The sequence below is a fragment of the Brachycentrus maculatus genome, unplaced genomic scaffold (assembly GCF_059751285.1).
Source record: "Brachycentrus maculatus isolate JH-2025_06_01 unplaced genomic scaffold, ASM5975128v1 h1tg000261l, whole genome shotgun sequence".
Taxonomy (NCBI): Eukaryota; Metazoa; Arthropoda; class Insecta; order Trichoptera; family Brachycentridae; genus Brachycentrus; species Brachycentrus maculatus.
This window is the reverse complement of record NW_028281012.1, coordinates 365074-381849: the sequence shown is the minus strand read 5'-3', so window position 1 is coordinate 381849 and position 16776 is coordinate 365074. Positions and strand designations below refer to the sequence as shown.

General features: G+C 31.9%; 1 protein-coding gene across 2 annotated transcripts in view; it reads left to right on the top strand.

The window, feature by feature from the left end:
* The window catches only part of LOC148305788 (ras-GEF domain-containing family member 1B-like), a 136778-nt gene extending 124640 nt beyond the window's left edge, over positions 1 to 12138 (top strand). The window contains exons 5-11 of one of the 2 annotated variants that reach the window (XM_088266085.1): positions 1981 to 2129; positions 3130 to 3274; positions 4432 to 4659; positions 6085 to 6228; positions 7822 to 8006; positions 10793 to 10944; positions 11313 to 12138. In XM_088266085.1, the coding sequence (XP_088122211.1) occupies positions 1981 to 2129; positions 3130 to 3274; positions 4432 to 4659; positions 6085 to 6228; positions 7822 to 8006; positions 10793 to 10944; positions 11313 to 11395 (1086 nt within the window). In that variant the 3' untranslated portion in view covers positions 11396 to 12138. The remainder of the gene's footprint in view (positions 1 to 1980; positions 2130 to 3129; positions 3275 to 4431; positions 4660 to 6084; positions 6229 to 7821; positions 8007 to 10792; positions 10945 to 11312) is intronic. The other variant, XM_088266086.1, reaches the window with a different exon arrangement.
* Positions 12139 to 16776: the final 4638 nt, after the last annotated feature.

The following is a 16776-nucleotide window of genomic DNA, read 5'->3' as shown; positions in this document are numbered from 1 at the left end:
AACCTGAAGGTTTTTTCTCCATTTAAAAAATATTCAGTATATTTAAATAAATAATTAAACAATACCTTTTCTTTAAAATGCAAAAACAACACTTTCTGCCCTGTAGCGGGTAAATATTAAGTTAAAAATATACCTCTTTTGCTGGGATATAGTACATTTTCTGAGCATTCCGAAAACATGCACAAGTGTATGACGTTCTTGAAAGGAGTGAGCGATATATAAATAAAACTCATTAAGTGGTATATTCAAGTGTTTAATTTTTAACAATATGTCATTCCATAATGTTAATGCCGAATCAATAAATAATATAATTATCTTTCTGCTTATTGTAATGGGCTCAAACGTTGCTTGAATTTATAATATCTAATATTTTGGTTTGCGTTTCAGCTGAACAAGCATTTTCATTTTATTGACTCGGCTAAAGTTGAGATGAGTACTCGTGTATTAATCGTGCCTATCTACCCTGTTCTTGTACGGATCGCGTTCCAGAGTCCGTTCGACCGTAAAAACTCAAGTACAATTTTCATCCATTCAAGTATTTTATTGAAATAAGGCTGTTCTGCTCGGAAAGGTAGGTACTCGTATCAGCCGGTACCCAATTACGAACATAAGCTATGTTAGAAATGTGTACCTACCCTTGTTGTAAAATTATTTACTTAGAAAAATTCAAATAATAAATTTGCTATTATTTTCATAAATTTAGAAAAAATATATATTTCGTATTCTGTTATTACTGTTTTGCAAAATAAAAGCACATGAATATTTTTTATTTTAGTGTCTTAACCTTCCCGGGGCATTTTTTTTGTTGGGCATTTTATAGGTTGCCGGGGCTATACTACCAGTAACGGTCACGTTTCCCGACGTATTCAGACGAATGGCTACCCCCTTTTAGATCAAGTCTGTCGGTCAAGTTTACTGCAACTATATTATTTTTAGACATCTCATCAAAGATGAAGAAGAATATGTAAGTCTGGGCTTTTACGGGGCTGACGACCGTCATAGGCTGGTTTAAGTGATCACTTTACACACGTATAACATTCACCAATTCTACCTATTATTGACAACCACACTACTCGAATTCTTGGATGTTCTATATATATGAACACACTTTGAAACATTATTCTTGAATCACTAGAACTTCACTAGAGACATCTATTGGTGAGATGAAAAGAAGCTTTTTTTATTGAGCAGAAACTCTTTTATTGGTATGTGAGGTCCGAATCCTGGATTATAATCACATACATGAGAAACGCCAGAAAATACCATTGTCATTTTTATTATTTAAGCTTATAATTTGACCAGATAATTTATTTACAACATTTTGAGTGTGTCCAAATAGTTGTTCACAAAATCTGGATTATCTCCGTTGGATTATCTCCAATTACAGGAGTTATTTTCAAAAATAACTCCTATAATTGGAGATAATCCAAATTTTGTGAACAAGTATTTGGACACACTTAAAATGTTGTTACTGCAACTAGTTTAATGTGAATGTGAGTCGTTTGTGAACTACCGCACTTTGAAGAGACACTTTAAAGTCGGCGACCGAATCTCAATTTTGAATCGCGATCTTTCGATTTACAATAACTGGATGCTGATATTTGGATTGTCCAAATATTAGCATGCCGCTCCTCTGTCGCTGGTAGTGAACAAAAAGTCTGAGAGCGATGCACCGGATAGACATACTATGAACCATCATTTTCGATAGAGTATGTGCGAGCTGACTGTGTCTAAATGATTGTCAAAATTCCATGCTTTTATTTTTTACACTGCCTAGACGTTGATCTACGTCATTCCCCTGGTCAATACTATTAATTTTTGTTATTTTCCTTTAAACTGCGCTCAATTTTTATGCGATGTTTATAACACATAACCATTATTGTTTGCCGAGATTATTCAGTAGTGTTTTGAATTGGTGGTTTCGTAAAATAGCTATATAAGCTAAGTTAGCACACACAGCAAAAGTGTTTAAAATTTCAGCAGGTACCAGTGCCGGGGACCGCCGCCGGCGAGGCCCTATTGGCGGAGATGACGGCCCTGATCAGGCTGCTCGGGGAATGGACTCGCAGCTTCCCGTACGACTTCCGTGACGACCGCGTCATGGCTCTCCTGCGAACTATCACCCAAAGGTATATTGTTTTTTTTTTGTGAAATGTTAGGGATTCGATTCTCTGTTAGGCATATGTAAATATATTCTTTTATTCTTCTTCAAACCGTCATCCGCACCCGATGGTGCATAGGGCACTGCATCATATAAACGCAGTGTTATCTTGACCGTTAACAAATGAAGAAAAGGTGATCAGCCCTCGCCCTCAAGTACCAGTCCAGGTTAATATTGAATAAATATTTGAGTGAAAAAATCACTTATATTTATTTGACCCTCTCCTGGGAATCGAACCCGGGACCTCCAGTATAGCAGCTGAGCATGCTGACCATTACACTATATATATACATAAATAGGTAATAGAGACTAGGTATCTTTTTATGAAAAAAGTCCATGAAACTCTAGCGATTTACAAGGATTTTCATCACTATACGACCTGTCGTCAGCTGTTAAGTGATCATTTTATACACTTGTGTAACAATTACCATTCTGTTCAAAATTGAACATCCTTTTAGCTTTGATTTACGAATGCTAGTTACGCTGTAACAGCTATACGTAATACATTGTACGCTAGTTAGATCGCCATCTGTTGATAACTTTGTGAATTAAATAGTCTTAATTTTAAAGCTAATTTAACCTTAAATAAATATATATATATATATATATATATATATATATATATATATATATATATATATATATATATATATATATATATATATATATATATATATATATATATATATATATATATATATATATATATATATATATATATATATATATATATATATATATATATATATATATATATATATATATATATATATATATATATATATATATATATATATATATATATATATATATAAATATAAATATATATATATATATATATATATATATATATATATATATATATATATATATTTTTTTTTTTTTAAAAATATTTTCTTACAATTTTTTTTAATCTATGTTAAAATATTTTGAATATTTTTGTAAAGTGTGTCAACAAAACATTACAGGTGTGCTGCTGAAGATATGGTGACAGTCCGAGATGAGGTTTCGGTCATATTGCAGAAGCTACTGGACCGTCTGACTGCACTGGAGAAATATGAAGAGACACTGGTGGATGTTCTTCCGATGGGCAGTGTCGATAAACTTCCACAGGTAATTATTGTGTGCAGTGAAACTGTGGACTGTGGGGTCTATATCTAACGCATATAAGTTATGTGTATTATTGATACCAGTGATGAACAAAAAACAGAAAAAAATGATAAAATATAAATTTAAACACTTGTTTTTTACCACGTGAGCTATATTTATTTTATTGTAACGACTAGTTTACTTACAGAACAGATAATTAAATATGCTTTAGTTTATTTTTAGACCTGAAGATAGAAGCATTAATGCCAAAACTAGTCGTTAAAATGAAATACATATAACTAAAGTGGTAAAATACAAGTGTTTTCTTTTAAATTCCATTATGAATGAAAAAAAATCATTGTCAACTACTCACAAGAAGGAGGGTAATCCATTTAGAATCGCATTATAAAATATTAATTAGTATTTTATTTTTCTTGTAAAATTTATTAATAAATTTTGTCATGACCTAATTTTTTTTTGTGATTTTCACTACAACTCCAAAGGTATATTATACCTTGCTATATTTGCTATATTTAATATATTTTTATGCAGAAAGAATAAATAAAATAATAATAATGAATATGGACAATTTATTTCCATCACCTTAAGAAAATCTTCTTCACTTTAAACCCTCATGTGCACCCGATGGTGCATAGGGCACCGCATCATACACATGCAGTGTTTTATTGATTGTTGAGACTTGAAGGAAAGGTTATCAGCCTTCTGCTTAAGGTACCGGTCCAGGGTAATATTGAATAAATATTAGATTGAAAAAAAATCACTTATATTTATTTGAACCCCTCCCTAGGAATCGAACCCGGATATCCAGTATAGCAGCCGAGCATGCTGAGCATTACACTATGAAGCCGTCAAAAAAAAAAAAAAAAAAAAATATATATATATATATATATATATATATATATATATATATATATATATATATATATATATATATATATATATAAATACATATACTTTTATAGGTAATAGAGACGAAGTATCTTTTAAAGAAAATCAGCTAAGAAACTCCGGGAATTTACAAGGATTATCAGTATTATATAACCTGTCATCAGCTTGGTTAAGTTATCAATGATAAGAAAATCTTAAAAGAGGAAAAAATAAACAGTGGCAGTCGTTCATTTTGAATTATGTACAGCTTGATACGGATATCCTTGTTTTAGGTGGATATTACATCTACTGGTCTGACACCGCTGGCCCTGGCTCGCCAGCTCACACTGATTGAACTCAACCGGCTCTCGTTCGTCGGCCCCGAGGAGTTTGTGCAAACCTTCATCCAGCCGTCCACTGTCAAGGATGGCCCACACGAGCCAAAGAAAACTAAAAATCTGGAAGCGTACGCTGACTGGTTCAACAGGCTGAGTTATTTGGTGGCTACGGATATTTTGAAGGTAATTTTTTTTTTCATTTAACTCTTTGCACTCCGTTGTCGCCGTCATGGCCACGTAGAAAACATTCTAGCAACTCCGATGGCGCCGCAGCGGCGACATAAACAATAGGTATACATCCTGATGGCCCACACTAGATTATCCCTCCTGTTCCCAATACAGATTCAAATAAAATATCTTTATTTAGTTAGAAGAAACAAAAATCCACTTAATGTTCTATAAACCTTGTACATAATGAGCAAGGTAAATAATAAATATAATTCTCATCTAAATAAAGAAAAATGGTATACATTTATCAAGAAAATCGCTGAAAATGGTGGGGTAAACTATTTTTTTGGGGATGGAGGATGTTCCATTTACTTACGCGTAGTATATTTATTTTAAAAATAACAATTAAAAATCATTGAGCAATTTGAAAATTATTGAAATTTGGGTAGATCAATTAGTGGACGAGTAGGTAAATCCTGCAAAGAGACCAGCTGCTTCCACTCCATCGGGGATGAAGCTCATAGAAGCGGTGTGATAGTAGGATAGTAGGATAGTTAGTTTGGAATATGCAAAACTTTCTCTCATTAACAATCTTATATTTTGATAAATATCCATATTACATTAATTCTTGAAACCTGTATTTATGCATTTCACAATATTTATGGTCTTAGATCCACGCAATATGGATGTTCAATAATGGGCAGAATGGTGAACATTACACAAGTGTATAAAGTGATCGTTGAAGCCAGCCAAATGTCTCTCCTCAGACTGAAGAAGTCAGACTCAGACAGATGGAAGTCTGGGATACTCAGACTTCCATCTTCTTACATAAAAAAGAGAAGAATGATACATGTTTCATATCAAGTTGACAGACCTTTAAATTGATATCTCATATGTTGGGCGAGTAATCCAGAGTCCGATAAAATAAATAATTTTAGTATTGTTAATTATTGCTAGCCTAGGAAGATTTTTGCGTGAACCATTAATATCTCTCTCTCTGGTCTCAATCCTGCGGATTGGTCTGTAGCAACAGATGACATCTCTTTCGCCATTCTCACCTATTTTCGGAAGTCCTCTTCAGCTCCTCATACGTCGAGCAGCCCATGTCTTCGTATAAGTCGCTTAGGTATCAGCGGCGTGGGCGTCCTCTGGTATTTATTCCCTCGATCGCCCCCTCTATTATTTGGTGCGGGAAACCCTCTTGTCTTAGCACGTGGCCGATCCATTCAGCGCATCTTCTGGAGATAATCGCGAGTAGGTGATTTCTTTCCTTGATCAATCGTAGTACCTCGTCGTTAGAGATGTGGTCTCTCCAGGATATCCCGAGCATTATTATAAATTTTGTAATTTGTATCTCTTTCTTGATTTATATTGTTTACAGTAGTAGTAACTAAATACATCTATAATATTCTTATGAATGGTTTTCATTATGGTTCACAGTCAGCTAAGGCTAAGCAGAGAGCTCGTGTCCTGGAGCACTGGGTTCTGTGCGCCAGGGAATGTTTCAATCTCGGAAACTTCAACTCTCTCATGGCCATTGTTGGAGCCCTAAATATGGTTTCAGTTTCACGACTGAAGAAGACGGTAAGTTATTCAAAATCTTAAATGCTTTAAAAAGATACATTGATTTGCACAGTGAAATCAGTTTCTGTAACATTAAATGTATGGATATCTTTGTTAATATTTATTTTTATTTTTAAACAGTAAAAAAAGTTTGTTTATGTTTTATAAATATAAATAAGATATATCATGGTTAAAAATAATTTAAAAAAAATATGTATTTAGAATAATCAATCAATATATATATTATGAATTTGCGTCTCCCATCTGGAACCCCCAATATAAACAATATATTAATTAAATAGAATCTACACAATCAAAATGTATTTCATATTGTAATTTTAGACGGATGGCTCCAGGTAATGAATTTATGAATTTACCCAAGCTCGTAACACGTAGGAACACTGCTGACCTTATTTTCCTTTATAAATTTCTTAATAATTATGTAGATTGCCCAGAGCTTTTATCACTCATCGATATTAGAGTCCTGGGAGCACAGACCAGAAACAAAGCTTCATTCAAAATCCCTAAAATGCATACCAAGTACTACCAGCATTAATTTTTTTAATTGATCCTGCGATATGTACAATATAATGCTTAATGAAATAGACATCAATAATGTTTCTTTTAAAACATTTAAGAGAAACATTGTTGATGTCTATTTGATTATTTGATAAAGAAATGTAAGTTATGTAATTTACTCTCTTATGGTAGAGAAAGTCCAAAAGAAGTTTTTGAGGTATCTCTACATGAGAGAGTACGGCTATTATCCTTGGCTCTACCCGACCCAGTTTCTCCAGGGTATGCTTGGCTACAATAGTTTAGAGACTAGAAGGAATGTGTATTTGATTACGCATTTTTATCGATTGTTGCGCGGTATGATCGATAATCCTGAAATTATCCGGAACATTGGTCTGTATGTTCCCGATAGTTACCTAAGACAGCGTCGACATAGATTGTTTCACATTCCTATACACAGGACCAACCTGCCGATGGTTATGCCTGTAGGAAGAGCTACCGCTATGTTGAACAATATCACATTGGATATTGATCTGTTCCATGTGTCCGAAGGAGTTTTCCGAAGCGGGATTCTTCTACACCTTTAAGTCTTATTGCTTACTTTTATTATAATATATACGCCTTGAATATTGTTTGTAATGTATATATTATTTTTTTATTAAATAAATTGAATTGAATTGAATTGAATTGAATTGAGTTATAATATTATGTAGTTATACTTATGTACATGACAGTTTTTTTTAGTTAACTTTAAAGTGAAAACCTGTAATTGGAATTTTATTATTTTTGGTAAATATTCTGTTGGTTTTCCATTAAATAAATAAATAAATGTCAAAAGTGAACTTAAATATGTATTTTTACTTTAAAATATTATTTCGATAAACAATGGACGCAATCCAAACTGTTAGGATCTTCAGAAAACTTCCAGAAATAATACAAGGGAGCGATCTATTGGCATAGGAAATTGAAAACCTTACATTAATTAAATTTACATACTCATATATGAAATCAGTAAAACTTAAAAGAAATGTACAGGCAGCATAGTTTTAAACAATCATGTTACATTCTTGTATATTATTGTATTTTAAATGTTTTCAGTGGGGACGTTGTGGTGGTGTCGTCCAACAATTGCCTCCTCTGGAGCGCTGCATGGAGCCTGGTGGCAACCACGCTCGCTACCGTTCAGCCCTGGCAGCCGCTACAGCCTCCACTCAACCTGCTGTGCCCTGCTTCAGCATAACTTGCCGAGATCTGCATTTCATCCATCAATCTGCTCCCTCCAGGTACATGAATTGTCGTATTTGGTCAGGCTTGATGTCTCGTTAAATTTGATCAGAGTATAAAAAAAATACAAATACATACTAAGGTAAAAAAAGTAGTAAATATAAGCAGTTTCTTATATTCTCATATTATTTTTTGACATCTCATCAGAGATGAAGAAAAATATGGAAGTCTGGGCATTTACGGGGCTGACGACCATCATAGACTGGTTTAAGTGATCACTTTACACATGTGTTTACGTAAATTTTTTTATTTCTTATATTCTCCATCAAACTGTTTGAAGTGGAAACGTCACTGACAAAAAAAGTGAAGGAATTTATAGATGTATTTAAAATGTGGCGCAGGAGGTGGATGGCAAGCATTTCTTGGTCTACAAGACGCACAAACGTTTACATCCTCCAGGCTTTGAAAGCATCCGCCACATTCCTGGGTCTGGTATAGAAACTCTTGGCTTCCATTCGAACCAAGTGTCACCTCCAGGGACTATCAGTAGTCAAAAGTCTCTCCACAACATGCCGAAGAAGGATTGTTTTCTAGTTTGTGACTTTCAAGAAGCTGGTAAAAGAGGCAACGTAAAAAGTTCAGGGTATACTAATTACAGACTTATTAAATACTGCCTTTAAAATAGCCTAGAAGTAGAAGGAATGGAGGGGAATTGTCTGACATATCGCTCACTCCTTTCAAGAACGTCATAAATCAAAAATCGTCAATTTTCAGTTGTGCATGTTTTCGGAATGCTCAGAAAATGTACTATATCCCAGCAAAAGAGGCATATTTTTAACTTAATATTTACCCGCTACAGGGCAGAAAATGATGTTTTTGCATTTTGAAGAAAATGTATTGTTTAATTATTTTTATAAATAAATTAAATATTTTTCAAATGTAGAAAAAACCTTCAGGTTTTACCTAAAAAGATCTGTTGCACAGTAAAAAGTTCAATAAGTGGCTTGATATTTATTTTTAAAACATTGTGTTATATTTTAAAACTTTAAAATCGTTCTCCTGAAAAATCAAGTATTTTGATTTATGACGTTCTTGAAAGGAGTGGGCGATATATGAAAGATATGGCTCAAGGCATTGAGCGACACAATGAAGGAGAAGAACCCATACTTCCCTGTTTTCTGAATCAACTCAATATGTATATTTATAATAAAATAACAATAAAACAGTAGTACAACCATTAATGAGATTCCATAATGTTTTCTATGTTTTCAAGGTACAATGAGTCAAGTACTTAACCACAAGACACGCCAATAGAGTATTGATAATTTGTGAATTTTAAATGTTGTTTTGATTGTATATTGAGTTGTTTACAGCCTAAGTGAATCGTCTCTGTTTACGCAATTATCATTACCTGCAAAATTGCAGTTTTATGTTTAATATGCAGTTGTATTCGGAAATATATATTATTTATTTGGCTAAAGTCATAAAATAATAAAAAGTCTACAAGTCTTGCATCAAAAATCAAAACTTTGACCTCTCTTTTTTTTAAAAATAGATAAATTAGTATTCGATATTGGACTCCATTGATATTTTGACAACAAAGAGTTGAATGTTGAAACCCAACACTATAATGTAATGACAACAATAGCTCATTCTTCTTTTTGTTTTATGCCTTTTTCACCCCTTAGGAGTGTAGGCTTTAACAAGACACAATATTAAATTACTAATGACCACACACAATGCTCCTTCTATTTGTGATCTTGAAACGAGTCTTTTTATTTACAAAAGATTGTTCTATAGTCATTAAATACTATTATATTTTGTATTATCTCTGATATTCTGAGGATGATGTAAAGAGGTAGTGTTGAGTATTATATTATCTTGATTTCACTCTGTTTTGTGAAAACATACGTACCTTCTATTTTGACATTTTAATATTTTATATTAGGTTTGACTTATTTTTTAACAGGTATGTATGTGTGCCTTTGATTCACTGATATGATTACACAAAAACGGCTCTTCTTTTTTAGCAGTCTGTAGCCACCCACATACCAAAGTGTAAATGTGTATTCATGTCACACGCTTGCATAACTTAGACCACTAATGATGTGAGTATGTACAAGTGACAATTATGTATTGTATTCCTTAAGAGGAAAACGTGACAGATGCAGAGGGAATCACTTAAAAGTATATTTTATGTATATATTGGCTGAGCAAAGACTCCATTAGATATGCCATGAAATGCACTCTTTTCGAACCTTATGCACTAGTTATCTAATGCTATTCAAAAATTGTCAATTTTCAGTTGTGCATGTTTTCGGAATGTCCATAAAAGTACTATACTCCCATCGAAAGCGGCATATTTTTAACTTAATATTTACCCGCTACAGGGCAGAAAGTGTTGTTTTTGCATTTTGAAGAAAAGGTATTGTTCAATTATTTTTAAATATACTAAATATTTTTCAAATGGAGAAAAAACATTCAGGTTTTACCTAAAAAGATCTGTTGCATAGCAAAAAGTTTAATAAGTGGCTTGATATTTATTTTTAAAACATTGTATTATATTTTTAAACTTTAAAACGATCTCCTGAAAAATCAAGTTTTTTGATTTATGACATTGTTGAAAGGAGTGAGCGATATGTATATGGTTTTCCAAATGACGTTCCAAAGATGTAACTAGAAAAAGATACATAAGTACTCGATTTGTAATGAGGGCCTAGTAGCCGATTGAATTGAATCGGTCTGACGATGTTGCGAAGGAGATAATACCGGTTGTGTGTCAATTTTTTTATTTATTTATTGAGCGATTTATGAAATGCATGTTTTTATTTTGTGTGTTTTACAGGGTTTCAGGGAACCGCATCAACTTGGACAAGTGCCGCGCTCTTGCTCGCCATGTCTCCGACCAACTGTCTCGTTGTCACATGGACACCGGCATCACCAGGCACGACTCCACATGGCTGTACTTGCTCACCACCCCAGTTCTCTCTCCACAAGGTGAATAATCACGCATCACATTTCATTTCTTGCACATAAATCCTTTCTCTCCTTTTGCGTCTTTATCTAAGTGAATTATTTTGCGATGTAATTGATTCTGCGATGACAGTCAATAGTTTGTACAAGTCCAAGCTATTGTACACATATAATAGATGTAACCTTCAAAGAAATGGTATCCAGATATCATGATATCTCGACAAAGATGAAGAAGTTATTGTCCTTCTAATTGCTGTCATGTTCACTTTGCTGAACACTTCATTGTTGTTGAGGAATCTACACTATCTTGACATGTTATGCGATGTATAAGCGATATGTTTTTGTAATGTTATTCATGTTATTCATAAAAATAATAATCATTACTTTTACAGGTTTGGAGTTGGCCTCATTCGAAAGGGAAGCTCCCAATGATCATTCGGAGAAAGAACGTTACAAAAGCCTGAAACAAGCATAAATTGACGAGTCTTAAGAAATTTCACAAGTAATGAAACAAATACGTATAAACAATAGTAATCCTGAACTCAACATGCCATATGGCACAACCATACATAATATATCAGTGTTTCTCAACATTATTTGTACTATGTTTCAAATTTTTATTTACCGATCTAATTCTGAAAAAAGCACATTATTGTTAAATAATTTTCATAAATAAATAATATGTAAATTATGTAACATTGCAACTCAAAAGAAAATTAGTGCGATCCTTAGGCTTGACTTGAGAACACAAAATGAAAATAATCTTTTGAATACTGTTAAAAAAGAATCTACTCGTACTATCCATTTTGGTATGGGGCTAGAAACAATAGTTAAAATAAGCTAATGAACAAGTCAATCACACTCATACAAAGTACTTAACTATAACCTCAACATGTTGACGTTGACATTTAGGCTACTATTACATCTAACACTAAAAATAGTTTGAAAAAGTACAAATATAACAGTCCTGCCATCATATTATTGTGCTGTCAAAGTTACAATATATATATATATATATTTTTCTAAAATGCATTTTCCAATAACAAAGTAACAAATATAAATGATTTGCGCATAACCACCAAGGTATTCAAAGTAACCCTGGCGGGGCATACTCCTCATATTGGGAAACACTGATATTTATATATATATACACGCATAACTTCTATATTTATTACTTATTTAAATTTTCATTTCGTTATTTGATTCTTGAAAAAAAAATGTCAACATATAATATAAATAAAGTATTTCCGTATTCAGTTACATATCAATCTACAAATATCATTTTTGATTTTCTGATGGAAATATAAAGTAATGTCAATTGCCATGTGATTGCATTTTTAAAGTACCAATTATTGCATTTATTTCTTTCACTTAAAAAACTAAATTATTCTTAAATAATATTAAGGGAGTTATATGTACAGGCGAACCTTGGGTTACGAATTCAAAACCGTAAACCTGTCTGAAATTAATTTTCACACAAGATTTGGATTACAATGGATTTATTCATTCCGGACTTTCAAAAAATAACCATTTTAAAAGTATTTTATGATGCAAATCATATGCAAAACATTTTAGATTAAATTTGCTTACTAAAAAGGACTAATTTTGAATAGCTACTATTTTAATTAGGGCTATTTTTAATTAAATTTATTTTGCTTAGAAAATAAGTACATTTTGGAAGGACACCCCTTTTCCATGGTAATGTCAGATGGCAGTATTTGGGAGTTGACCATTTTTCTGACTCACAGAAAACTGTCTTATGAGATTTGTTTCATTCTTGGATTATAAAATGATGCGGAATTGATACATGGCATTATCACTAAAAAGATTCATAATGCTTCAAAAAAAAATTTTTTAAAAGAGATATTACTCATTTGTTTTCATGTTATTAATAAACCGAGTATATCTTCATTGGGATTTTTGTTCATAACCTGAATTGTTTGTAACCCAGAGGTTCACTAATGACTATATATAAGGAAGTCTGTTCTAAGATATAATTTTTTAACGAATATAATACGTACCGTACCACCTTGATCAAAAAGTTCCCGGAATTTATTCAGAAAATTAAAAATACAAGATTATTAATCAAAATCAATATTGTCCCATTCAAAGTACTCCCCATCGACCGCAACGCACTTATGCCAGCGCTAGATTCATCCTTTGTTATTTATGTTTTTAGTTATAAAACATTTTTTATAATCGGCTTGCGGTATGGCCATCAGAGCCATCTTCGAATTTTCCATGACCTCATCTCGGGTGCTGTTAACGCGTTCCGCGGATTGGTTTCTTGAGTCGACCAAATAGGAAAAAGTCGCAGGGAGGCAAATCAGGTGAATTCAAAAGCAATGCCCAACTCCTCTGCCATCTTTATAATCGTCAATTTGCGGTTAACGGTCATCCATTTTTCGATTTTGTTAATGTTTTCTTTGGTTTTCGATGTTGATGGGCTGCCGCTGCGTTAAACGACTGTTTTCATCAAAGTAACATTTATGAGACACTTTTCAATGTCGTCGCACCCCTGAAACAGTTTTTAAAGCAAAATTTAATACTTAACTCGTTGTTGCAAATTCAATTCCATTTTTAAAATTGTAAAAAATCAAAAACATGCACAATCGCTAATGTCGCTAAATACGGCGTCATTTTTACAAATCTCAAGCTATCAAGCTGAAAATTTTATAGGATGTCAATGACAGATGTGGCAACCTAATAAAAAAAGAGAACTCAAATTGTGTGACTGAGAGTGCCATATGGTGGTGATTCCGGAAACTTTTGATCAAGGTGGTATACTTCCTGTACCTAAAGACATTATCAGGGCACAAATTGTTTTTTTTCTTCTCTTAACATTCCTTAACGATAGTTTACACACTACCCATTCCCTTAAAGTTAAGTCTCATCTATTTTTTTTCCATATTTAATTTGAATGTTTGAAACATCTATTGTTTCAGATAGATATCACTAATAATTCTTTTTGATCTACTATTTTAGTTCTTTACTTTTCATGATTCAGTTGTGTAGTTTGCCAACTGTCAAACTCCCATCTCGGGTTTGATTCCTGCTGATTGCAAAGGAAATTAAAGATTTTTTTCAAATTGCTCTCATAAAGTGTTTTTCATAACTTTCTGCCTCATTCTTTCATTCCAGTTTCGAATAAGTCTTTCAAATAGAGGCTTTGAAGGTTATTTCTTTGAAAATGAAATGCCATTTTATTATTTTGAGACGTTAATGATAATTATAATTATAACAAAAATATTCTAAAATAGGTAATATTGTCGATGTTGAGGTTTTATTTTTATTTTTGTAGTTCCTATTAAAATATATATATTTATTTTTTATGTGTCGTCAATACATATTGTAAGAAATATTTAACCTTTTTTATACTCATACTTGTACAAAACTAAGATTCTATAAATTGATGCCTATTTAATGTATTTTTTGAGTCTTATAGTTCTTCTTTTTTGTGATAATGGTTAAAAGTTTTTCAATTTTTTTTATTTGTAAACCTTACTTAGTGTATTAGTTTGTTAACTTATTTCTGATATTCATATTTGATCTCCGAGAAAAGTCATGTATTCAAATGATGAATAATTTTTTCAAGAAAATTAAATATCTAAACCATAAGGCATATCACACATATTAAAGTTCTACTACAGTTTACTGTTAAAAATCTTTGCATCAATCAAAATAGCTTTCCTTTTCAAAATATTTTTTTTCCATGGAATCTGAATTGTAACTATATTAAATAATATTTGACATTTTCTCTGTCTATGCAGCATCATCCTATGTGATGGTATAAGCTAAAAATCATACGTATTTTTTAATTTAATCTGATATATCTGTCAATATCATAACATTTATCGCAAGTGATACAATATATTTTTTCAATCAGAGACAATTATTGTACCTTGTCATCGCTGTTTCAATCTTTTAGAAGGGTATCAATTGTAAAAGTTGATTATTGACTAATACAAACCTAAATTATGTTAAGCAAACACTTAAATAGTTGAAAATAACAAACTTTTTGTTATTTTTTTTCATTATAATTATGGAAATCACACTATACGACAAAGGGACACTTCGCATTTCAGATATGTCTCTCTTATTGATGCACAATTCCATTACATGATGTGGCGCATCTTCACAGTTTGTGGTTTAACAAATTTCAACCAAAGCGGCCAAGATATGTGGGTGAAAACTCCAAAGCATGTATTCATGCTCACATCATATAGATATTTTCCTGTTTCGTATCTCTAAATGCTAACCACAAGGAGTTGAATATTATTAGTTAAAGTTACTATGAAAGATCCCAGTATATATTTAATTGAAAAGTGTATCAAAGGTAAATTATATTCAGTTTAATGTATGTACTTGATTCAATTTCACTAACAAGTTTGCTGAAAAATCTTATTGATTTAAATTTTAAATAGAAATTGAGGATATAGAAGTACATATAATTTGATCTCAATACATATTATGATTTTAAGACTGGTGTTTCTTTAATTCTCAATTTTTGTTTTTCATAATATGTACATATTTTTCGTAATACTGCTAGGTTCATGTACATTTTCTTGACTTTCCAGTTTATGTATTAGTTAATTAATATTTAAACAAATAAGGAAAGGCATTCTTACTAATAAAAACTATGTTATTTGCACAATCTGTAAATATCACATTGATTGTTAATAAATTGAATTGTACTTAAATGCACTGGAGAAAACATACTTGGTGGGTGAATTTTATTTTGTTTTCTGATAATACTCAGACATATCCTTGGATAAAATGGTGTATATTGTCGGTGACTTACCAATACACCACCATTGAAACAGTTCAAAATTATTTGACCTGTGCACTGGCACTGAGCCACGAGAGACATACTGAGTAGTTCAGTATAATTTTGTATTTAATTACATTTTCGAATTATATTCTTTATACTGCTTTGCGATCGTGATACATATGTGTAGTCATAATTTTAATTTTTATATTACTTTAACATTCGATTACATTTTGATTGCTAATAGATAAATAAACTTTTTGTATTTTATTATCAATTGTTATTTTAAAGTTAATATTCTGAAAAGCTGCATTGCCTGTCTTGCCAAAATGCTTATTTTTTTTTATTACTTTCCACTTTTCATTTGGTCCATCTTCATTGGTAAATTTTATGGTAATAATTTGCACTGTCTAAAAAAATATAGGTATTTATTACAGCTTAAATCTAAACGCTTTTAGGATTGTCAGGCCATGGGCGCAATTGGGTCTTTCCACATATTCTTATCATCGATGATAGTTGAATTGCATGTATTGTTATAATTAAATGTTGTTCGATAAATGTGGATATTTGAAATGTCATTAGAACGACATTTTGCTGCCCATTGGCTGCGACCTTACGACCGCCGTAGGTCAATAAGGCACAGTAAATTTGCGGCCATTGTGACCTCGTTGCGTCTTACAGTCATGCGCCTTTTGTAGTCAATAGTTTTTAAAATATATAATAAATAAATGAAAACTTCTGTGTTAAACGTTGTTTAAGTTAAAATTTTCAGAATCCTAAATGTACGCTTTACATGTTCTGAATATTGGAATGGTTTCCCCACATTGTGAAAAGACTCTATTGTGATTCAATTTTCATAATATTCACTTGATTTCTAATGGTCGGGCTACTATCATTTGTGGTGTAGTTTAAACTATGTATTATCTATCATCCATGATTATTCAGTTCAATTTTATTATATCTCATTTACCCAAATCATCATGGTCAATATAGTTTTACAAAATTAGTACAAAATTATTTTTAAAATTTCATCAAGTACTTTATTTCAATGTATAATTTCGCTTGCATGTAACACACTATAACTGTGA